This window comes from Parus major, chromosome 3 (genome assembly GCF_001522545.3).
Source record: "Parus major isolate Abel chromosome 3, Parus_major1.1, whole genome shotgun sequence".
In the NCBI taxonomy this organism is placed as follows: domain Eukaryota; kingdom Metazoa; phylum Chordata; class Aves; order Passeriformes; family Paridae; genus Parus; species Parus major.
Window position 1 is genome coordinate 36068677 of NC_031770.1, and position 20430 is coordinate 36089106.

The 20430-nt window shown below is 42.1% G+C and overlaps 1 protein-coding gene across 7 annotated transcripts in view; it reads left to right on the forward strand.

The window, feature by feature from the left end:
* Positions 1-273: 273 nt before the first annotated feature.
* LTBP1 (latent transforming growth factor beta binding protein 1) overlaps positions 274-20430 on the forward strand; it is a 186577-nt gene continuing 166420 nt past the window's right edge. For 3 of the 7 annotated variants that reach the window (XM_015621753.3, XM_015621754.3, XM_015621755.3), the window contains exons 1-3: positions 280-1141; positions 1521-1591; positions 14835-15123. In XM_015621753.3, the coding sequence (XP_015477239.1) occupies positions 693-1141; positions 1521-1591; positions 14835-15123 (809 nt within the window). In that variant the 5' untranslated portion in view covers positions 280-692. Of the gene's footprint in view, positions 1142-1520; positions 1592-14834; positions 15124-20430 lie in introns of all 7 variants that reach the window. The other 4 variants (XM_015621750.3, XM_015621752.3, XM_015621751.3 and 1 more) reach the window with 3 other exon arrangements.

Genomic DNA, 20430 nt, shown 5'->3' on the forward strand with positions numbered 1-20430 from the left:
ACCCTGGCACACGGCAGGTCGGCGCCCCAGGTTCGAGCAGGTATTTCCGGGGCTCACCCTCGGCCGGGACCCCTCGGCCTCCCCCGCCCCGCCCGCGGTCACCTGGCCCGGCCGGGCCCCCTCCCGCGCCCCGGGAGCGCCCGTGACGTCACGGCGGCCCCAGATTGGCTGCGCGGGGCCGGCACCGGGGCACCCTCCGCCCGCCCCCGCCCCCCGCAGCCGCTGGCCCGCCGAGAAACTCTTAAAGAGGGGCTTCGGCACAGCCCGCCCCGGCTCACGGGCCGCTTCTTACACGCAGACCCCTGGCAGCTCCGGCAACCGAGACATCTGCTCTCCATTGCGACCACCCCCCCTCCAGCAAACACCCTTCCCCTTGCTGCTCCTCCTCCCTTCCCGCTCCGGCTCGCAGCTCGGCTCGCACCCGCCGCTTCCTTTCTTCCAACGATGTTTTCCTGCTCCACGGGGCGAAGTGTTTGCTGAACTTTCCTAACAGTTTGGGGGGCGGGCGGGAGGATCCTGAGGCTTTTTTCCTTCTCCCCCCGCCCCGCCCGGAGCAGGTTGGGGGGCACCGAGCGGAGGAGGGATCCGCGCCCCGGGCGCAGGTCGCACACACACGCGTCCTTTGGCGGAGAGGAAACCCTTGCACCACGGCTCCGCCAACTTCGCCGGCTGCAGGGGCTCCCGCTGTGGAAATGGGTCGGATCAGATGGGGCTTTCTCCTCCTCGCTGCCTGTGCACTTTTGTCGCCAGGGCTCGCAGCCTCCGAAAAGGGGAGGCTAAGGAGGATCACGTACGTCCTGCAGCCCGGCCGGGGGGCCTCCTCTGGCAGCCGGCAGCAGCGCCCGACCCTCCTCGGGGGGGAGCAGCAGCAGCAGCGCACCTTCAATGTGCAGCTGAACACGCGTTACGGCGGCGGTCCCCTGGAGCGGACCCGGCGGATGAGCAAGCCGGGCAGCGCCGCCGTCCAGCTCCGCTTGGGCCCCGCCGGCCAGGTCCACCCCAACTCCGCCGCTCACGCCTCCTCCTTCGCCAAGCCGGCCCGCTTCAGCCCGCGGCTCAAGGCGCCGCCGGGCCCCCACGGCAACAGCAGCGCCGCCCTGCCCCTCCGCCAGAAGCCGCAGCAGCTGCCGCCGCTGCCGGGGTAAGGCGCCCTCCCGTCCCGCACGTCCCCCGCCCCGCCACAGCAGCTCCCGACCACCGCCAGCGGCTCCGTCGCGGCCGCCGTCGCCCCCTCGGGAGGGGGTAGAGGGCGGGGGGCTGTCCCGGGCTGCGGGGGCACCGCGGCGTTGCCTGCCCGGCCCCGGTGCCCACCGAACACCCGCGGCACACGAGGCGAGCTCCCCCCAATCCCGGGAGCCCGCGGCGGGCCCCGCGCCCGGCTGGAGACGTCGAGTTTAATCGGGAGGTTTAATTCTTCCCGCCTTTTGTCTCCCCGGCCCAGCGCCCGCCCCGCGGCCCGGCTCGGGATGGGGAGCGGGGGTGCCCCGCCGGACACTGGTCCTTGTTTGCTGTTCCCGCAGGGTCAATGTGTGCGGGGGACAGTGCTGCCACGGCTGGAGCAAGGCCATGGGCTCCCAGCGGTGCATCAAACGTGAGTAGCCGTGCGGTCGGGGAGGGGCGTGTGGTAGGAGCTGTGGTGGGACCCGAGGGGATCACGCTGGCACCTGGCGAGGTTGTGGATGCTGGGATAGTCTGCGGGCAAAGAGGTGCTGGCTGAGCTGCTGAACCCACAGGACAGATGTAGCACATTTTCCATCCTTAAATCTCTCCTTCCCAACCTTCACTTTTGCTAAGGGATGAATAGTGGGTCTCTCTTGCATTTATTCTTAGTACGAGTAGCAACATTTTTGGAGAGAGCTTTGTGGAGGCTTTGTATGTGTGAACATCCTCTCCCCATCAGTTCTTGGTTTGTAGGAGTTCGCAGAATGGAGGGCATAACAGAGTAAAGAATCTACCGGGGAGCAAGGAATCACCATCTACCCACACTGTCCCTTCACCAGCAGCCCACATGAATGATCCTGTGCTTACCACATGGAATTTTTGAAGCACTGAACAAAGTGAAAGAAATGGGTTTGGGTCCTGTAGGGTGATGTACCTTTACTGGGGTAACTAGAAACCCAAGATATGTGCATAAAAGATTGAGTCAATCCTGGTGTGCTCCAGTTGTTCTTTCTAATGGGAAGGTGGAAGAATTTCTGCTACTTTAGGCAAGATTCAAATTGCTGAACTGGAGTGATGTTATGAGGTTAGGACAGACTGGAATGACATATGTCTTCAGGAAACTCCTGTAAGTATCAGTGAAATTGGGTAGATCTGGGAATATTGCTGTAGTTCAGCAGGACAGACTACTGTCCCTGAGAGAATTGGAGTAAACAATGCTTTCAAGATTTTTGTTTTTCCAGTGGCTTTTGTGCCTGTGTGGGATTTTTCACAACAGGGAGCAATCACTTTTGTAATCCTGACTAAGGTCAAGTACCCTTGATCTGCATGGACCTGTTGCTAAGAAGCAAAGACTTTATGACAGTAGCTAAAGACAAAACTTCACCATTTACCTACTAATTTAGGTGTGTATTTAAAATATTCTTCTAAATTAACATTTTTAAACGCGTGCTGCTGTGTTAGGTTAGACACATTTTACTTGACACCTTATAAGCACTAGAATGTTTTCCTTCAGTTTACAGTGGTATTTTGAGGCTAACTGCAGAGTTAGCCTAATAAATACCTACCTTAGCTTAAAGACTAATCAAAATGAAAAAAATTCTCAGTAATGTCAGGACATTGAGTGAAAAACGTATTTTAACTGTGCTGTTGTCAACCAATTTTATTTTTGCGATTTTGAACAATACCCAAACATTGTTTGGGTTTGTTTGGTTTTTTTAAATGGCTTTTTCTCTGTCTTCTAGTAACTTTCATTTCCAGGCAACTTTTTTTGTTTGTAAGTTATGTCATTTTCTTAGCTTTTTGCCGTTTATGTTTTCTCTTTTTCACTTCTCTGATTATCATTAATCTTTTCTTTTTGGTTCTCTTTTATTTTTAGAATCTTCAATAAGGACTAAGACAACTTGATTTTTAAGGACTAAGACAACTTCATTTTTATGGGACAGCTTTGTAGAATTTAATTTAAATTCATTAATTACTTGGTTAGCTCATACAGTTACTGGAGGAATAGAGTAGTAGAAACAGTATTAAAAAAAAAAGAAAGGTGGGGGGATTTTTTCGTTTTGTGCCTCTGATATCAGGCTCTCCTTAGCATTTTATTCTCTGCTCTGATGCTACTCTAATTCCTCCTAGCAGTGGTATCATACACTTGGCTTGGATTTTCTCAGTTTCACCCCTCTCTTGGCAGGCCAAGGGAAGCACTGAATGTACTGAAGTTGTCTGTTTTGTAACTTAGGCAAACCATGAGATACAGCATTGACTTGATTCAGCTATGGAAGATTAGTCTCACAGTCATAAAAGCCAGATACCACCTTTTCTGGAAGCGCCTGATGCTCCTTTCAGAAGAAAAGAAAATCTATAGCTGAACAACGGTTAACCCTTTTGTTTCCTGTAAAATTGAGTGAGTTTTTACAATTGAGATAGTAGGCTCTGTTGGTTTTGAGTGGCTTATTGCAGCAGTAGATTAACGTTGCCACAGATGCTGGCACACCTGAGCTCATTTGATGCAAAATCAGTTTGATTCTGTCAGGGTTTATTAGTTTAGGCTCAGTATCACTTAAATAAGCTATTTAGTCTCTAGAGCCAGATTTTATTCTTTTGCATGGTGCAAAGCCTGAGTTAATAAACCCCAGACCCATACTGGCTCTTTCCAGAGCCAACTTCCATTTATCTGTGTCGTGCTTCCAGAACCAGAGTGCTGAGAGCCAGCTCTGATCAGCGAGGTTTATTAGCTCAGGTGTAATCCCAGGCTGGAACAAGCAGCATGTGTTTCTGCTCTGCTGCACCTGTGTGAATAAGGCTGCCTGGAACCCTCAGAAGGAGAGGGGGTGAAGGGCAGAAGTCTGGTGTTGCTGCCAGGCTGCCATCCCTTCCCTTTGCTTTGCTTGGTGGTGTTTGCTAGCCCTGCTTTCTCACGCCTGAGGCTGTGGCTGCCATTCCCTTGGGTGACTTCTCTCCACATCGCTGTTCCCTCAGTGGCAGCAACAGGGGGCGTTTGAAATGTTTCTGTGCGGGTCAGAGGGCACCATCTGTATGGAGGAGGCAAGGGAACTTTGCAAGTCCTTTTATCTAAACTTCAGTCTGATGGTGAGCTGCCTTTTGTGTTGGCATTTGTTCATGTTCTCTTGGAAGCCTGGCAGTCCTCAGAAGGTGAGCTTCTGTCTGTAAACTGTATGAGAGTGCCTACCATTTCCAATTTAGACTTGTAGGGTTTTCCCCGCTCTGTCCCTAATATTTCAGTTTTACATTGTAAAGTTTTAAGAACTTTTTTCAAACCCAGTGACTTAAATTATGAAGCGCCACATCATTCTAATTAAAAAGATGAAATGATAACACTCAGTGTTAAAAGTGTTCAGAATTGCTTTATGCTGGGCATATGATCCCTAACAATCAAAACCAACCTTTTTGAAGCTTTCAGAACATCCACCTTTGGGTAAAGACAAAGGTGGGAAAAATTGAACCACAACAGTAAACACTTTGCAGAGTTAGAAGCACGTGAAAGGGTTTAGGACAAGGATTTGTCTTCCAGTCATAGTTATCATAGGGTATAATCTGTGCAAGTGCGGTAATGAGATACCACTAAGGCTGGAGACACCATGTTTTGTTAGTACTTGTTGTATAACAGAGCTTTATAGAAACATTAATTAGCTCTGTAACATGTCTGTAAGGCAAGTAAAGCTTAGAGTGTGGGGATTTTATTATTTCATTTATGGAAATTAAACCATAGGTTAACTGTGGACAAGTTGTAACAACCGTCAGGAAGGCCTGTGCTGGAAATCAGGAGTTCCCACCACCCAACTGTGTGTTTATCCTGTAGAAAGCTGTTGTCTCCTACTTTGTTACCTACTACTACTAAATTTCTGCAAAGTTACTACTACTTCTGTAAACTACTTCTACAAAATATGCTCTTCTGTTTGTAATGGTGTTGCTTAATGGTACAAGGAGCTGTTTTTCACATTGGGAATGTAAGAGAAAATTGCATGTAGAATCTGATATCTTAAAAAGAGAAATGCAAAGAGATACCATGTTATAGTAGTAAACCCCTTGTAAAATGTATAATGTGTTTTGTCTGGAGTATTAATAGTAGTTATTTGTGAGTGTTCTCAATGTAAACTGGATGGTTAAAAAAAATGGGAAGCAGAGAGCTAAGAGTTCTTAATGGCACGAGTTCCTTACTGCAAAGGTATAAAAAAGGCTCACAGGGCAAAGAAGTGAGGAAAGTAGATTTTGCAGAAGCACAGAGTAAATTTCCTACAGGAAGAAAAATTGCTGTCTATGTAAAACCCATAAGCCAGGTATGTCATCATTGTCAATTAAGATTAAAAGGGTCTTAAGTCTTTCTTAGCTGAAGGTGTTGTGTGTGTGTGTGTACGCATGTATTCCATGCATAGGGCTAGTAAGTTGGTGTTGGAACTGGACTGAATACTGAGTTTGATCATGAGCTGTCTGTCACGTGCTTGGGCACTTTGGGAAGGCCATCAGAAAACAAGAAAGCAGTCTGCTGGCTTTTTCTTTGTATTAAAAGATTATCTTGCTAATTCTCCTTTAAAAAAGATTGCCTAACTCAATGTTAAATAAGGATGTTACAGAGGTTTAATTTATTTTTCAGATTAAGAAAATTCACAGCAGTGGATAATTGCTGCTGCAGAGACAGGAGACTAGAAAGTTGTGAGATTACTTGTGCTGAGGAAGGGTCCCCTTTGTTCAGTTTCCGAATCTGCTTGGCCTCTTCTTGTGTACTGCTGTTCAATTTGAGCCACCTCCTCCCTAAATTTCCAGAGCTGTACTTGTCGCTGTGGCTGAGTGAGCAGTGCTATAGCTGTGTGTCTCCTTTAGGACATGGGCACTTGACAGAGTGACCAGTGGTTCCAGATCACCTGGATGGAGTGTGCCCTAAGTTGCTTCTGCCTTGTGCTTCTGAATTTCTTGGGGAAGGTGAGGGAAAGGTTTCATACTTGGTCTTGTTCTGGAATAGGGGTGGGATCCAGACCTGGAAACTTAGAAACATACATGAGTCCTCCAGTTTAGACGTAAAACTCCGTATCACTAAATATTTTAGTATGGGTTGCTCAGAATCTACTCTTTCTGTCTTCAACTCTTAGAAAGTGATATCCAGGAGAGCTGTTTTCATCATTGGAACCAAGTATTTCAAATGTTTGCAGCTGTGCTTCTTGGAGGTTTTCTGGTCACAACTGGTTCCTGAGGCTTGTGCTTAATTAATTTTGTGGCTTTGAATTTTACCAAGTTCTGTTTATTTACATTGTGTATACAAAAGCCTAAGACCATCATCTTAGTAAAAGCAGTATTAATCTCCTTCAAATTATGTCTAAATCAAAATTTAATGTCTGAGATTTAAAGAGACAAACTACTTTGACCCCATGTGACTGACCTATACATTAGCTCTTTTTGATCTATCCTTTGATGTGGTTTTTAAACAATTCAGAATTCAAAAACTGAAATCTTGAGAAGCTTGGTAGGCCTTGGTGGTAATTCTACTCTATTTTTCACTTACTGCCCTTGGAAGGGGGTAGAACGACAGGGTCCAAATTCTTGTAGTCTGTGTCTACATTAGCAAGCAGCATGGAGCTGATCTATAGATAAAACCCTTTGGTTTGATGACCTGAGGCCCAGGGCACGTGTGTTTCAGGGCTTAGTGTTTTATTTTGGACAAGGTGTAGTCTGATCTTGTGGAATGAACACAAAGACGAAATACATTAGGTGTGTTCTTGGAGTGCTCAAATTTTGAGTTTAGCTTTTTATTATTTAGACATATTTTTTTTCTTTGCATCTTAAATAGAGTGCACACACCTAAAAATGGTCCCACAACACAAACCAAACCTCTGTAAGTGTAATTGGTATGACAGCTTCAGGAGGGACTGATCTGAATCAGCAGTAACGCAGACTTTTGAGCATAGTGTCTGTCTCCTGGCCATGGTTGGCAGCCAACCTCCCTCCTGTGAGACCAGGCTGTAAAAGAGCTGTGAGAAGATGGGGGAGCTGTTAGCTGCTGCCTCCTCTACACAGGACCATGCCACGTGCCATTCCCTCATTTTGGTGAGGAAACTTAAGTCCACAATTAGTATGAAGTGAAACCTACCCAGCCTTCTCTTTGTGAGGCACTGGGGACTTTACTGGAAACAAGCTTATAATGGTACATAGTCTGTTTCATACAAATACTACAAGTGTGTATAGAGTTAAGACAGAACAAAAAAAAGGAAAAGGGAACCTTAAAAGAAACTTGTCGAGATGTTGTGCTCTCACACTGGAGCAGATGACAGATTAATAGTGAACTTGTTCAGCTCATTGCAGCAGTTAGTGTTAACAAAAGAAGCAGGACCTGCAGTAAAGTTATGGTAAATGTACAGTAGATGAAAAGTCCTGAATACTTCCCTTCTTAATAGAGAATCAGAAGGAACACAGAAAATTGAGGGGTTTTGTTTTTACATTTTTTTTCCCCTCCCTTTCAGTTTGTTGGCTGTTTATTTTCAGTGTGTAACTTGGAAGTGGAGTAGAAAGTTGTGTGGATGCCAGGGAAAGCTGTGGTTTGTCCATCAGTTGTGCACTGCCTGGTTCTGCATGTGTGTAGGAACAGTGATATATTGACAGAGAAGTGATACTTTGATACTCACAGTACTAGTCTTACGCCTCTCTTCTTATGGCCACTCTTCCTGAGCATGAGAAGGGAAGGGCTGTGAGAGGGAAGGGGGCATGCTCCCTTCTCCTTTCTGTCCTGCAAAGTGGCTTTGTGTGTGAGATCAGTGAGCCTCCCAACCTTGGGAAAAGTAGGGCTGTAGTGAGGGGTGGGGTTCTGCTCTCTGTGAGGCCTTGAGAAGAGTGCAGCCTTCACCACAAAGAGCTGCTTGTGCCAAATGATCCTGCCTTAAAGCAAGCTTGGATTGCCTGGGAGCCTCAGGGTTTGGGGAGGGTACATGAAGAGGGGCACACACTTTCCCAAACTGTGTCCTTGTTCAGACTCTGGAGTGTTAACAGATTATTGATGGTTCAGGTCCTCAAGTCAGTCCATGTTCTGTAAATGATATGTTAGTTGTTAAGAGTGATGATGGGTTTAAGGTTTCTTTCTTTAGTTGGCTTTTTGTTCGGCCTTTAAAAGCAGCAGTACTTGTGTAGCCCCATTTATTCCTAGAAAATAGATCCTGCACATTGACTACAGAAAGAAAGCAGATCTTCAGCATTTCTTCTTACTTACATGTTAGTAAGGCAAGATATTAATTTAAATACAGAGCTAAAAATAGGTCTGCTTGGGTTTTTTTCCTTTTTTTTTTTTTTGTGAAGTGCAGATAGTAGTCCCTGCACATGGGAAATTGTTTTGTGTCCTATGGCAAGGTTTGCTTTTTTTATACTTGAGTTCAGGTTTTTATCTCTAGTTGTCAGTTTAGGCCTGGAATTTCAGAGAAGCTTAACTGAATTTGAACTCTTATTGAGAGTTGGTTGAAGTTACTAAAAACTTCATTGAACTTACTGTTTTGCTTGCTCTATTGTGATTAATAGTTTTTTCTCTAGTCTTCCTCTTTTTTTGTAACATTTCAGTTGTCTGATCCTGTGTCCAGTTAAATATTTCCAGTTGTCTTTTTACTGAGCTTGTCTTAGTTTGCTCAGCTTCCTGCGTATTGATTATGAAGTATTTTGTAACAAAATGAGAAAGGACTGTACTGAGAAATGTTAAGAGAATTAAAAGTACTGCATACTGGAGTGTTAACCACTCAAGCAGCAAAAACAGTGTGTAGCATGTGAATCTGCTGGTTTCCTTGGCTTAGTCCATTCTGTAGTGAGCTATTTTTATGTGTAGGCACTGGATTGATAAAGGGATTTGTAGCATATGTAATGTTTGTATAGTCCGAATATGCATAGTTATGATCTCCTATAATTAAATGCTTTAAAATGTCTCTCAGATTGTACTGTCTTAACTATTTATATTATATAAATTCCACTAAACACAACATGAATGAGAATGCCAAGTTATCAAACTGTGTGCTATATTCTTGTTGCTGATAGAATAATACATCCTTTTGCTGAAGTTAAGCTTTTGAAGTATTTGAGTACATTTGCTATTCAATTCTGATAAGTCTTGGCATTTAGAGATTATACTATGGAGATACATAGAACATAATGTTAATAAAATATATTATGTTGCCATTAGGTTGAGAGAAACTGTTTTTTTGTGTGTTAGTTTTAAATGAAATATGTATGCTAAGAGCATTGTTTTTTGTTTCCTTCCCTTCCTGGAGGTCATGTTTACATGCCAGTGTGGGAATGAATCTGATGGTTTGAAGTGGACAGCAAAGAATTCAAACACATGCTTTCATTTGAAGTATATTTAGGGAAAGAATTCCTTAAGACCATATAGTTGCGATAAAAACAAGTTCCTCTGTAGAAAGACACAGATGGTTGTAATACTACCTCCATTAGTAGTGTAGAGGTCAGGTTTTCTGCAGTTAATGTAATTTCTTAGGATTATATAAAAGTAATTTCAACTTTTTTTTTTTTTTTTAAATAAGATGGTCTTACAATAAGGTTGTATCACCTTTGGTGGCAAATTCCTCTCTCCTCCATTCTCAATGAATGTTTAGAATTATTTGATCTATTTCTGGCAAATTTTTCAATTTCTGAAATCTTTTTTTGTGTGAGATACTCGGAGAACTAGCTCCCCAGAAAAGCATTAGTTTCAGTGAGCTTTTGGGTTTCTAGACTCCAGTTGCATCCTCAGTCCTGGCAATGACCTAATACTTAGAAGGGTATTCAGAATAAAAGTGAGAAATTAAGTGGTGAGCTAAGCAGTAGGGTAGTTTGGAGAACAGGAGAGTCGGAAAAACATTGCTCTTCTTCAGGATGTCAGCACCATATTCAGATTTTTCTGAGGGAAACTGGAAATGCCTCTTTCCTTTCAGAACCCACAGCTTGTTGCCTTCCAAGGAAAGCACTTCACTGCTTTTCTTCTGGAGTCGGTGGGGGATCATCACTCTGTCTTTCAACCCAGCAGGAATTAAAGGTGCCTTTGTATCACAGCTTTTTGTTTAGGATGTGCACTCAACCAAGATGAGCTTTGGTTTGATTTCCTTGTGTGCTTGAGGAATAAAAATCTTGCATTCGTGAAATAAGGCAGTATTTGTTATGCCTTTAACAGCATTCCTGTGTTGCACGTAAACAAACTTGAAAACTCAGCACAGACTATCATGTCATAGTGTTGGTTTTTCCCCCTTTCTGTAAACTTGATGCATGCATCATTTCCCAACCATTTTGTGCTGGAATCTGAAACAGCTCTATACATAAAATCTTCTTTCCAGTTGCTGTATTTTCTATTATTTGCCCTCTGGCATGTATTGTGCCTCCCAGGATTTACACACTTCCGTGGGGGAAGTTGATATATACTGTGCCAATGTCCACTGTGATGGAATTTGTTGGAAGTTGGTGCATTCTTTTTAAGCTGGTACTGGTCTGTTCTGTGTACTCGAGAGAAGGAAAAAAAAAGTAAATTTCATGTGGAAAAAGAAATCTGGTGGATGGGTGCATTAGAAATAGCATTAAGACTCACAACGCTGTTGTAGTGTAATTGTTGAAGTATTAGAAATTCAGAAATGACATTGAAAAATGTTTGTGGACATTTAAGTACAAACCAACAGCAGTTGCTTGTTAAAAGAAATACTTAAAGGTGGAGCTGAGGCTAAAAAGCTAGAAACTTCGGTGCAGGAAACTTTTGGGATATTTAAATTCGTTTATTGTGAGTTTCTCACAATAATTTTTTCTGGATTTCTGTTCTCCACAGGGAAATAAACTTGCGAGTTTGTTGTTACTTTTGAGGAAGTTAAAATAAGTGATTAGCGTAGGAAAGAGATTGTAGTGATCTTAATCCAAAAATTAGTCTTAGTTTAATATTACTTTAGTAGAAACATTTTTAGGAGAAGTAGACTCAGTTATACTTGTCCCTTCAAATGAATCAAAATACAAACGAGAATTTTCTATCCTTCTATCTAACTCTTTCCATACATGACAATGTTTTATGCTTACTGATTCCAGATAATAAATTCTGCTTAACTTAGAATCTATTATAACAAATTACATTCTGTATATGTAGAAGTTTTAAAATATTTGTGTTTTGAAACCATTATAAACCTTTTATTTTAGGTCTTACTTCTGCAAATATTTATATATGCTTTAACTGTAATGACATGAACACATGGACTAAAAAGTGTGTATGTATACATCAGTCCCAAACCAACATAAGATGTTTTGGAAGGTTTGTGTTTAAACCTAACAGTAATGTTATTTAGCCTTGCTTTTCTGAAAGAATGTCACAAATACAGCCATGCCACACCTGATATTCATTTGTCAAACCCCACAGTAGTGTGAGTGGTGAGCAGTAGTTGATTAGGTAAAGATGTATAAAAAGGATGAACATTTTGGGATACAGTTTTGGACATTTTGTGACTTAGGAACTTCCAAAGGAAGTGTGTCACTGTGACTTTATTTTTAGTAGATATGGGTTGCATGGTCTTAAAACACAAACCAACCCAAAAGAATCCTTGTTCCCTCCCCAGTGCGTTGGGTCTGGCCGAGCTGGAGCTGTGCTTTGCATTGGTACCTAGAAAGGTGGTGTAGCACTCCAGGGTTTTGGCTCCTGCTGAGCAGCACTGGCACAGCACCCGCAATGTCTCAACGTTCCCTTCCCCCCATCACAGGGCTGAAGGCTGGGGGTGGGCAAGATCCGGGGAGGGGGCACAACTGGGACAGCTGATCCAAACTGACCAAAGGGATATTCCATACCATATGGCAGCAGCTTTTCAGGTAGAAAAGCTAAGAAAAGGTGAAGAAACAGAGTCTGTTTGTTATTTATGAAACTTGCCTTCTGGTGCAATCCCTGTGCATGCTGGAGCCCTGCTTCCTGGGAAATGGCTGAACATCACTTGCTGATGTGAAGTAAAGAATACGCCTGCTTTCTTTTTACTTGTGTGCACACAAACTTTTGCTTTTGCTTTAGTAAACTGCCTTAGCTCAGCCTATGAGTTGTTTTTGATCTTAATTCCCTTCCCCTCTAGCTGGGGACTGATAGAGCAGCTTAGTGGGCATGTGGCATCCAGCCAAGGTCAGCCTCACCACAAATCATACTTCTGGAAAGTGAGGGAAGATTGGTTATGTTGTCTAGAACCTGGCCTTTCAATGTGGCCAACTTCCGTGTCACAGCAAGTTTTGGATGTTGCAGCAAAGTGGCTCAAAGACAGATCAGTCAACCTCTGACAGAAAGCTCTATTGGGACTTATTAAACACAAAACCAACCCTCTTGCTCAGGAAGTTGCTGAGCCTCTAATTCTGAAAAGCTGTAGTGGTATAAACTTTTATTGTGTTTCACCCTGTCCTTAAGCGTCCACCTTAGTAATGGAGGCAGAGCACTGGACTAGGTGGATCTTTAAGCTTAGTGTCATTATTTGAATCTTTGCCATTTTAAATTTCCAGTTATGACCTCCTTGAACTGAATAGGATGAAGCCAATTGCCTTTAACAGCAGTATATTGGCCTGCTTTTCAGTTTTGAACTTAATACTTCCATGCTTCAGTTTTTGGAAGCTTAGCTTCATGGAAAATACTGGTGTTTTCAGTTTTATGGGCCATTATTGTTGTCTTCAAACAAAATAATTAGGTCATTCATTTGGCACACTACAGCTGTCTTTGACATTGTAGAAACTAAACTGCTGTATTATGTCAATTAAAGTGTTCATTTTAATTCTTTCCTAAAAACGTGATCTTTTATCCAGTTTTCTATTCTGTTCTTCTATTATGCAACATTAATGAAGGATTTCAGTCAAAAGCTTCATTGCTGTGAAGATCTAATGGATGGGGGTTTCAACCTGTTGTCACTGGTCTTTTATAACATAGTTTCTGGATCTTCTGATGCTTCTTTTGTTAAAGGCCACTTAGAGTAATGCAGTTTGTCCTGCAGAGTGTTTGCTTTACGTACATGTAATGTGTTTCAGGGTTTACATTGCTGTCAGTGAAGTAAGAATGTTCAAGTCTATGTGGGCAAAAAGAGATGAGGTAATTTCAAAACAGGTTCTGTGTTTAGCTTTACAGTTCTAAATTCGCTGTGCCCTTCACTTTAATAAGTAGAAACTCAAGTTGTTGTAGGCTTTTGATGCACAGCTTTGGTTCTTAACTAGAGGAAAAAGAGTTGCAGTTTTTTCAGGGTTGTCTTTTGTGTATATATACATTGTTACTTCACTTTTGAGAGGAGGTAAGCAAGGATCTGTCCTAGCAGAATGGCTATTTTGTCATACTGACTTTTGGTGTGGTCTTGTTAGCTTATTTCTGTGTTAAGTCATTTGTTTTCAAATAATTTATTGAGAAATTTAGGGGTTAATATAGGCATATTGCCCATAAATCTCCAGAAATACATTAATGCTTTCTCAGTGTAAAAATGGGACTTGTCTTGCTTTTTTTTTAGAGAATTTTAAGACTCTTAATATTATTAAGATTAAGAATATTAATTAAGTTTCTTAAGATTAATTTTAAGAATCTTAAGGCGTTTTAAGAACGGGCTCAGTTTGTAGGAACAAAGTAGCTCAGTCGTGTTTTTTCCTTACACGTGCTTCATTGTTTACCATCTTAATGTATGTGACTAATGAAAATATGTTCTTTGCAATCTTTTAATCTTAAATTGTGTCCTTTAGATAAGAAAATTAATTTGTTTTGCCATCTTTGTGATGCAAATTCTAGCATCCAAAATAAATCCTCAAGGTAGATGTGCCTTTGCAGTATTATGTATATATATAATCAGCAATCACTTTTGCTTGTTTTCCTCCCTCCATATTTTTGATGGGATTTTTTGATGGGTCCTCCAAGTTTCTTTTTCATTCAGAGAGGAATTGATACTGTATTCACTAGGTCTACAAGCTGGGTGTTGAGTATAGGCTGGTTATTCAGACTCCCTTTGTAGTCATGAGATAGAGCAATGCAAAGCAGTGCAATTAATCCTCTCTGAAGGTGAATTGTATTTTAAAGAATCTGCTCCCTTTTCACTGGTGGTACAAAGAATCTATAGAGGCTGGTCTGGGACAATCACAAGCCCTTTTCTGTTTCTTCCTAGGTGTAGCAATGCCTTTGTAGCAGCAGTTCAGGCCTCTTGTGTTGTTACAGTGGGGTACTGCAGGGAGCATCATTTGAGTTTTAGAGGGGGAAGGCTTGAATTGCTTTCATGCTTCTCTGCATCATTTTGGTCGTCTATAATGTGGCTGTAGGGATTCATTCTAGGTACCTATGCAGCATCTGATTTTAAAATAGTAGTAAAATGAATCCCAGCCTGGATCAGTAGAAAAATTCTATATTTGTATAATATTGTTTCATCAGATGCAGTTTGGGTTTTTAAAATATGAGAAGGGATGCTGAGCAGAAAGGAAGAAGATGGGAAATAATGCTATGTTTCTCAATTTAACTAGCACATTTCCTATTTTTGAGATCCAGCATTTTACTTTTTGAAGTTATTCAAGTGCTGTACAAGAAATCAGTGAAAGCTACACCAACTTGAATATTATCTTTTGTGGAGCTTAGCGATGTTGCTCTCTCGTACTCCAATTAATGTCAACAATTAATGCTGTTTTTTATTGTGGTGGGGGGGTTTGCATTTTCCTTCAAGCTTTGTTTCACAGGTACTTTTTAAAATGTCTTTTCTTAGCTAACTGTGCACCACCGTGCCAAAATGGAGGGATGTGCCTGCGACCTCAGCTTTGTGTGTGTAAACCAGGAACAAAAGGTAATTCCTGTGAGGATACAGTGGTGCAAGACACGCCTTCCACTGGAGGCCGGAGCCCCGTTGTTCCCCCGTGGCCCATACCCCAGCAGGCTGCCCAGCAGACCTTCTCTCAGAAGGCACAGGTTCCACCAAAGGCTGGCCCTGTGGCTCAGATGGCATTCACAATCAAGCAGAAGCCTCCTGTTGGGTTGACTCAGCAGATGCAACCACAGTAAGTGTTTTCTTTGCTTTCAAAGAAGTCCAGTATGTCAGGTTTATAAAACGTTGTTCCTTGCAAGTGTTTTCAAAAAATCATGTTTGGAATATGTCTCACAGTTTTTAAAACAGCTTCTTGTTTTAACTGTAAGATTTCAGTGGATGTTCAGACTTCTATTAATTTTGAGCCAGATTTCCTTACCTGAACAGAATATCCCATTATATCAGTCAGCCACTGTTCTCCTTAGAATGACACTGCTGTACTGATTTTGGAGGAATTAATTTATGCTGGTGACCTTTTGAGTTTATCCTAGAACAAAGTCTGACAGGGAATTCTGACACCTTGTGTAACTGAGGAGAGTAAGATTCAGTGCTTCTGTTCTGGTTTCTTGTTATTTGCATTATGTTTTCTCTTTTAATATATGCGTGTGTGGCTGTGCTACAATGAATACTTCTGCTTGCCTGTGTTTGAGGTTCAGGATTGTGTCTGACTGCCATAAGCAGCAAGGAAACACCTATCTTGTTGGAGATTTTTTCCTCTGGCTCTTTAGTAGCTTATGACTTAGTCTTTGATATTATTTCTCTGAGCTTTAAATATTTACTTAATGTGAGTTTGAAATTTCTCTAATTGTGTTGTTGTTTTTGATGGATCGGACCTTAATTTTTTTCAAGACCCCATGTGATATGGGGGGAGGGAGGTGCACAGGAGGGTGGCAGTCAAGTGGAATGTGAGCAGTTTTAGGTGTTTTCAGCTACTGCTGTCCTTCCACTTTGAGGTGAAGTCAGCGACAAAAAGAGTTTCTGTCCTGTAACAAGCGTTGCTTTTGCTTTTAAGGAAGGTTTAGTCCATCTTGCTTCTAGTCTCCACAGCAAGATAATCAGGACTATGAAATAAATTGTTTTCCTGTGCTTGAAACTGTAAAAATGAATGTGGAAGGGTGGTGTGTGTTTATAGAGTTCTGCACCTGAGTCATCATAGGCTCTTGACAACAAAGTGCCACTTCCTTTCCAAAGCTACATCTGAGAACAGAGTTCATTGGATGTTCCCAATGTTATTTGTTGTTTCATAACCCCTTTATCGGGTTATTTTTCCTCCTAAACCCATCTAATTCTTTGTACTAACTGTGAATTCACAAGCTAAACTGGGTTCCTTCATGTCTTGTATAATAGGAAGAGAAACTTACCTGAATTCCCTTGGAGTTCCAGGCCCTGAGCCAGTATGTTTTTTGAGAAAGGTAGAAAGTAGAGCACTGAGGGCTTTAGGAACAAATACATCCACAGTCTTGAAAGACAAAGAAATTGCTACCCAGTTCTAGTATTTCCTAGTACTCTGAGTCCAGTTTCATTCCTATCAGTAAGGCAAGGGTTATTGTGACTAATGTGACTGACTAATATGAAGGGGAAGTTTCCAATAAAATCATCAGGCTTTTTTCCTGTTCCTTCCTTCCAGACCAGCTGGACTCATCACCTGGTGTCTCTGCTTGGCCCCATAAAGAGCAGCGCAACAAATCAGTACAAAAAGGCCAGACAGTTCCTGTCTTGTCAGTATTGATTCCTGTAGAGTATACTTTGTTTTTTTTCCTTCCCTCTGCATACAAACATTCTCAAGGAATTTTTCTTTCTGTTGCAATAAAGGCTGGTTGTCCAAATTGGGTAGTAAAATATACTTTAAAAAAAAAGGGAGGGGGAGGGGAAAGAAAGATGATAAGAAAATATAATTTGTTCTTGCCTGAAAAAAAGAATTGTCATCCTTTAAGCACTCTGAAACTGTACTCAGAAGGGTTATGGAAGCCTCTAGAGAAGGCTTACTTCCTATTATTCCTGGAATAATGTCCAGGGATAAAGGGTTCCTCTTGTAAAAAATTCATGATAAACTTATTTTTCTGTGCTGCTGTGATAGTTGTTTGGCTATGATGCTCAGAGTTTTTCTAGAGGATATCTACATCATTTCACACTTCACCAAAATCTCTTTACCTATTTGCATGAGACATCATCACAGATGTAGAGGAAGCAATTTCAGACTAAGAAAACCAGTTATCTGTTATTTGCTATCCAAAGTGCCTCTGCATGCTTCCATATGCAGTGGGCTTTGCTGTTCATGTGAACCTTGTTAGCCTAGGATTTTCTCCTAACTGTAAAGACTTTTCCTGGTAGAACTGTTATTCTTTTAGATCATATGAAGATAAATCTATTTCAGTCAGCTTAATATTGACATGGGAAAATGGAAAACTGAGTCCCTGGAGTCATGAGAATGCCAGCCTTAGCTGAAGGCAGGTGTAGGAGATGGTGAGGAAAAGGACTTGTTGCACAATCCAAAGCAGTTGTACCAAGTGCAGCAGAAGGTGGGTGTTGAGATACAGCTGTTGAAACGAGTGCCAGTGATGGTTCCCATCTATGACTGTTAGGAAAATTTACAGGGCTGAAAGATCCTTCTGAGGTCAGGTCTCTAACACTGAGAGGGGTAGACAGGCTAGCTCCTGTTTCAATTCCTTTTTGAATATGTTGTGATGTATGTTGTGTGATGCTGTCTCGATACTTTTGGAATGGCTTTTTCTTTTCCTATGCCTGGGAAGTGGAGTCATCCACACTGTCAGTGTGGCTGGTATGCTGCTGCTGTGTAGGCGAGGACTGGACTGGTGAGACCCAGGGCAGAGCCCAACCTGGAACACCTAAATTAGCTCCTAGAGGAGGCTTGACTCTACAGACCTTCTGTTTTGCCATCCTCTGAGTGTTTTTCTGTTTTATATAGGAATGCAACTTTTCCAACTTCAGTTATCAAGATGCGCTCATGCATGCTTACTTAGGATTGTAGTGGCAATGCTATTTAGGAAAGCAGGGAAGTCATTTAGTTCTTTCCAGATAGCTTTTTTTTGAAGAATAAAGTGCTGAACAGAAGGAAAGCTGGAGAGAGATTAATTTCCTGGAATATCCTGGGTTCAGCAAGTCTGTCATAGCTGTGCTCTGAAGATGGATATACTGTCAGGTACAAGGTCTCATCTCAGAAAAATGTTAGCAGAAGGTATAGATAGCTGTAATTGAAAACAAGTGGTGTTTCAGAAACAAAAATCTGCTTCTTATTGGAACCTGTAGGGAATTCTGATCTCAGTAACAGGCATGCTTTGTGGGCCTGAATTCCTGTGATAGCTCTCCAGTAAGTCTGGGTGTTCTTTTCACATCTCGTGTTCTCACTTATTGGCAACAGGATAGCTCCAACAGCTTGATTTTGTGCATTTACCATCTGTGAGCAGAGTGTTTCTGTTTTTTTGCTTTGTAAAGTGGTCTCTCTAGTACAGTTTTGGAAATAGTCACTGGAGGAGTATGGCATCAACCAACTGGATTATTCACCAAACTGAATAATGCACTGAAGTGTCACAGCATTGCTCCTTTACCTCCTTTGGAGGCAGATGGTGATGAAATCTGAAAATCTGCTTTAATGTTGGACAGAGCAAAGCTCATCAAAGAAGTGGTGACTGCACAGACTCCTGGTGACATATTTGGACTTTCTGGTGTGCTTTATGTGCTCAGAAATCTTTGCTGAGAGGTCCCTTCCAAACCTGTGTTCCTGGATCACTGGGTCTAGTCGAATACTATGACAGGCAGATGCATTGCCTGCTAATTTTAGTAAACCTATCAACTGATGTCTGAAAGCTGTTTTTTGACTTCTGTTCAAAGATGTAGTATTTCTTTTCCAGTTTAAACTATTTTTTTCCTAATTTTAACTAGTTGATGGGACATCAGCATGAATTTAGATTGAATAAACATGCCTGGAAGAAGAACTGAGCAACTGTTGTGACCCCTACTGAAATCAACTATGTAGGACAGTCATAACAGAAAATGCAATGCATGCTTGGTATAATATATAAATGTAAGTTAAATGTTTACACATTTATTCAAAATCAGGAGAGATTATTGACTTCCTATTGTGCAAACTCCTGTAGACTGAGGATCACTGTAAAGTAAAAGATTGCTCTTTTAGCTATTTCCTGTCTCACATACTGGTTCATTTTTGTGTCTTTGACACCACTATTTTTTTAGAACTTCTAGTTCTAAGATAGGTTAATATTATGGTGTATCAGGTGGTAGTCTAAAAAAGATTATGGACAGGCTTTTTGAAGCTAGTATGAAAGTATATATTTCTGGAGGACATCCTTTTTCACCACCATTATGATAGTTTTGTAGTAAAGATGTACAGAGCAAGTGAAACTCTTTACTTACAAGAGCCCAGCACTTGAACTTAAGTATGAGTCTGTTTGAAAATACTTTATGGAAGCTCTTGATAGTACTGAACTTGTGTCCAAAAAGACCTTGTTGGGCTTTTTTTTGAAGGAAACTTTTTTAAGAACAGCAGGGATAAAACTTAGGTTGGAAATATGAAGCAATTGGGTCCAGCCCTTTGCTTATAGCAGGATCATATTAAGAGGTTGCTCTGGGCTTTGTGTGGTTGAGCTTTGAACACTTCCAAGATTGCAAGGTTGGAGATCTCCGGTATTTGTGGGCTTCTGTTGCAGTGTTTGACTACTCTGAGGAAAAAGGAGTATTCTCCTTTTGTAGTTGATAGTTTCCATTGTTGCACATTTATTGTTACCTGTGTCTTTTTGCTGTATTCCTCTAAGAGGTCTGACTCAGCCTCTTCTACAGGTTCTCAAGAGGCAGTTGTAGATCACAGTATCACCCCCTTGAGCTGACTGGTTTTTTTCAGAGCTGAGACATCTTTTTCCTCATATATTGTGTGTCCAGTCTCTGACAGCCCTCTGCTGGCCTTGCTCCACTGTGCTGCTCTCTTGATCTGGGGAGTCCAAAACTGGTCACGGTGTTTGAGATGCAGTCTCATGAGTGCCTGATGGAGGCAGTCATCACTCCCTTGACTGCGATTGACATATGACTATGCTGCTGCCCAGTATGTGATTGGCATTCTTCATGTGAGGTTATGCTGCTGACACAATTGAGCTCATCCACTAGGACCCCCACTTTTTGTAGGGCTGCTTCCCAGCCATTTTGGTGTCAAATCTACACTCTTGCACAGAGGTACAACCATGGATTGCTACCTGGTGCTTCAGAGCTTTGGTCTGTAAGTCATGGGCTTCTTGTTCTGCCCTCCTAGAGCTCAGTGACAGAGCTGTTTCAGCTTCTATTAACACTGTGTCTTACTGTTCACAGACTTTAAAACTTAACTCTAGTGGTCAGAGGTGAGATTTTTCCAGCAGTTCTTGAGCTTTCTGCTTTGTGTTGGGGAGATGAAAAACTGGAATTCTCTCTGCAGGTTACCCTGACGACTGCATCCCTTCAGTATGTAACATGTACTTCTAATGTACTGGGCTCATGG